We start from the raw sequence: 1,422 nt of genomic DNA, 5'->3' as shown, positions 1-1,422 counted from the left end.
GGGGAACCAGCTGTGGCCATGGTGGAGGTCAGACACCAGATCAAACAGAAGAGGGTCTGTGGCCCCACCACCCATCTATCCCCTGTGAGGCAACAAGTTCTCTTTCCATTTCACAGGTTTTTTGTGGCACCTACTGTGTTGTTTGTTGAGCACCTACTGTGGGCCAGGCCACCGGCTACGTGTTGAGGCCCCAGCAGTGACCTGGATGGACAGACACCCCCACCCTCAAGCTGTGGTGGAAACAGAGGTAATAAACATAGAAATTATATATGTAAAACATATACTAAAAAACAAACAAAACATATACTAGTATACAGGGTGGGGGAAAAGTAAGTTTAGGGTTGTATGAGAAACAGTTTATTTTTGTATTATTGCTTATTCATTATTGTATTATTTTCCATATGAATAGTTGTAAACCTACTTTTGCTCCACCTGGTACAGTAGGTCCTCAGGTTAGGTCGGAGATCCGTTCCTACGGCGTGACGTAATGCGATTTTCACCGTAAGTCGGAACCCACCTACATAAGCACCTATGTCACTCACATGGAGCACATACACAGCAGTAATGAAGTGAAACAGTAAAACAATTTAAAAGAAAGATAACAATTCCTGACCTTTACTTGTGGTAAATAAATAATAAAAAACATAAAGCACATATGTACATACGTCGAAATGACGGAACTTTTTTTTTTTTAATAAATACTGTAAATGGGAGATGGGGAGGTAACCACGAAACGACGTACGTCGAGTCTGACGTAACCCAAGGACTGTCTGTGTACATAAAATCGGTGCTATGGCCCTGGCAAGTGTGGCTCAGTTGTTTGGACATCGTCCTGTGCACCAAAGGGTTGCCGATTCAATTCCCGGTCAGGGCACATGCCCAGATTTCAGGCTCATCCCTAGTGTGGGGAGATATGAGGGGGAAGCCGATCAATAATGTGCTCTCACATCCTCTCTCTCTAAAAATCAGTAAGCTATCCCAGTGGTCGGAAAACTCATTAGTCAACAGAGCCAAATATCAACAGTACAACGATTGAAATTTCTTTTTTTTTTTTTTAATATATTTTATTGATTTTTTACAGAGAGGAAGGGAGAGAGACAGAGAGTCAGAAACATCGATGAGAGAGAAACATCCACCAGCTGCCTCCTGCACAACCCCCACCGGGAATGCGCCTGCAACCAAGGCACATGCCCCCGACCGGAATTGAACCCGGGACCTTTCAGTCCGCAGGCCGATGCTCCATCCACTGAGCCAAACCGGCTTCGGCTGAAATTTCTTTTGAGAGCCAAATTTTTTAAACTTAAACTATATAGGTAGGTACATTGTTATTAACTTAATTAGGGTACTCCTAAGGCTTAGGAAGAGCCACACTCAAGGGGCCAAAGAGCCGCATGTGGCTCGAGAGCCGCAGTTTGCCAACCA

The 1,422-nt window shown here is 44.3% G+C and overlaps 1 protein-coding gene across 1 annotated transcript in view; it reads left to right on the top strand.

Moving 5' to 3' along the window:
- Nucleotides 1-792: 792 nt before the first annotated feature.
- The window catches only part of ATG4D (autophagy related 4D, cysteine peptidase), a 9,072-nt gene continuing 8,442 nt past the window's right edge, over nt 793-1,422 (top strand). Inside the window, exon 1 of the mRNA XM_014533974.1 lies at nt 793-805. Within this exon, the coding sequence (XP_014389460.1) occupies nt 793-805 (13 nt within the window). The remainder of the gene's footprint in view (nt 806-1,422) is intronic.

This window comes from Myotis brandtii, unplaced genomic scaffold (genome assembly GCF_000412655.1).
Source record: "Myotis brandtii unplaced genomic scaffold, ASM41265v1 scaffold1234, whole genome shotgun sequence".
Classification (NCBI taxonomy): Eukaryota; Metazoa; Chordata; class Mammalia; order Chiroptera; family Vespertilionidae; genus Myotis; species Myotis brandtii.
Note: the sequence above shows the minus strand (reverse complement) of the source record. Positions and strands in the feature narration are given on the sequence as shown.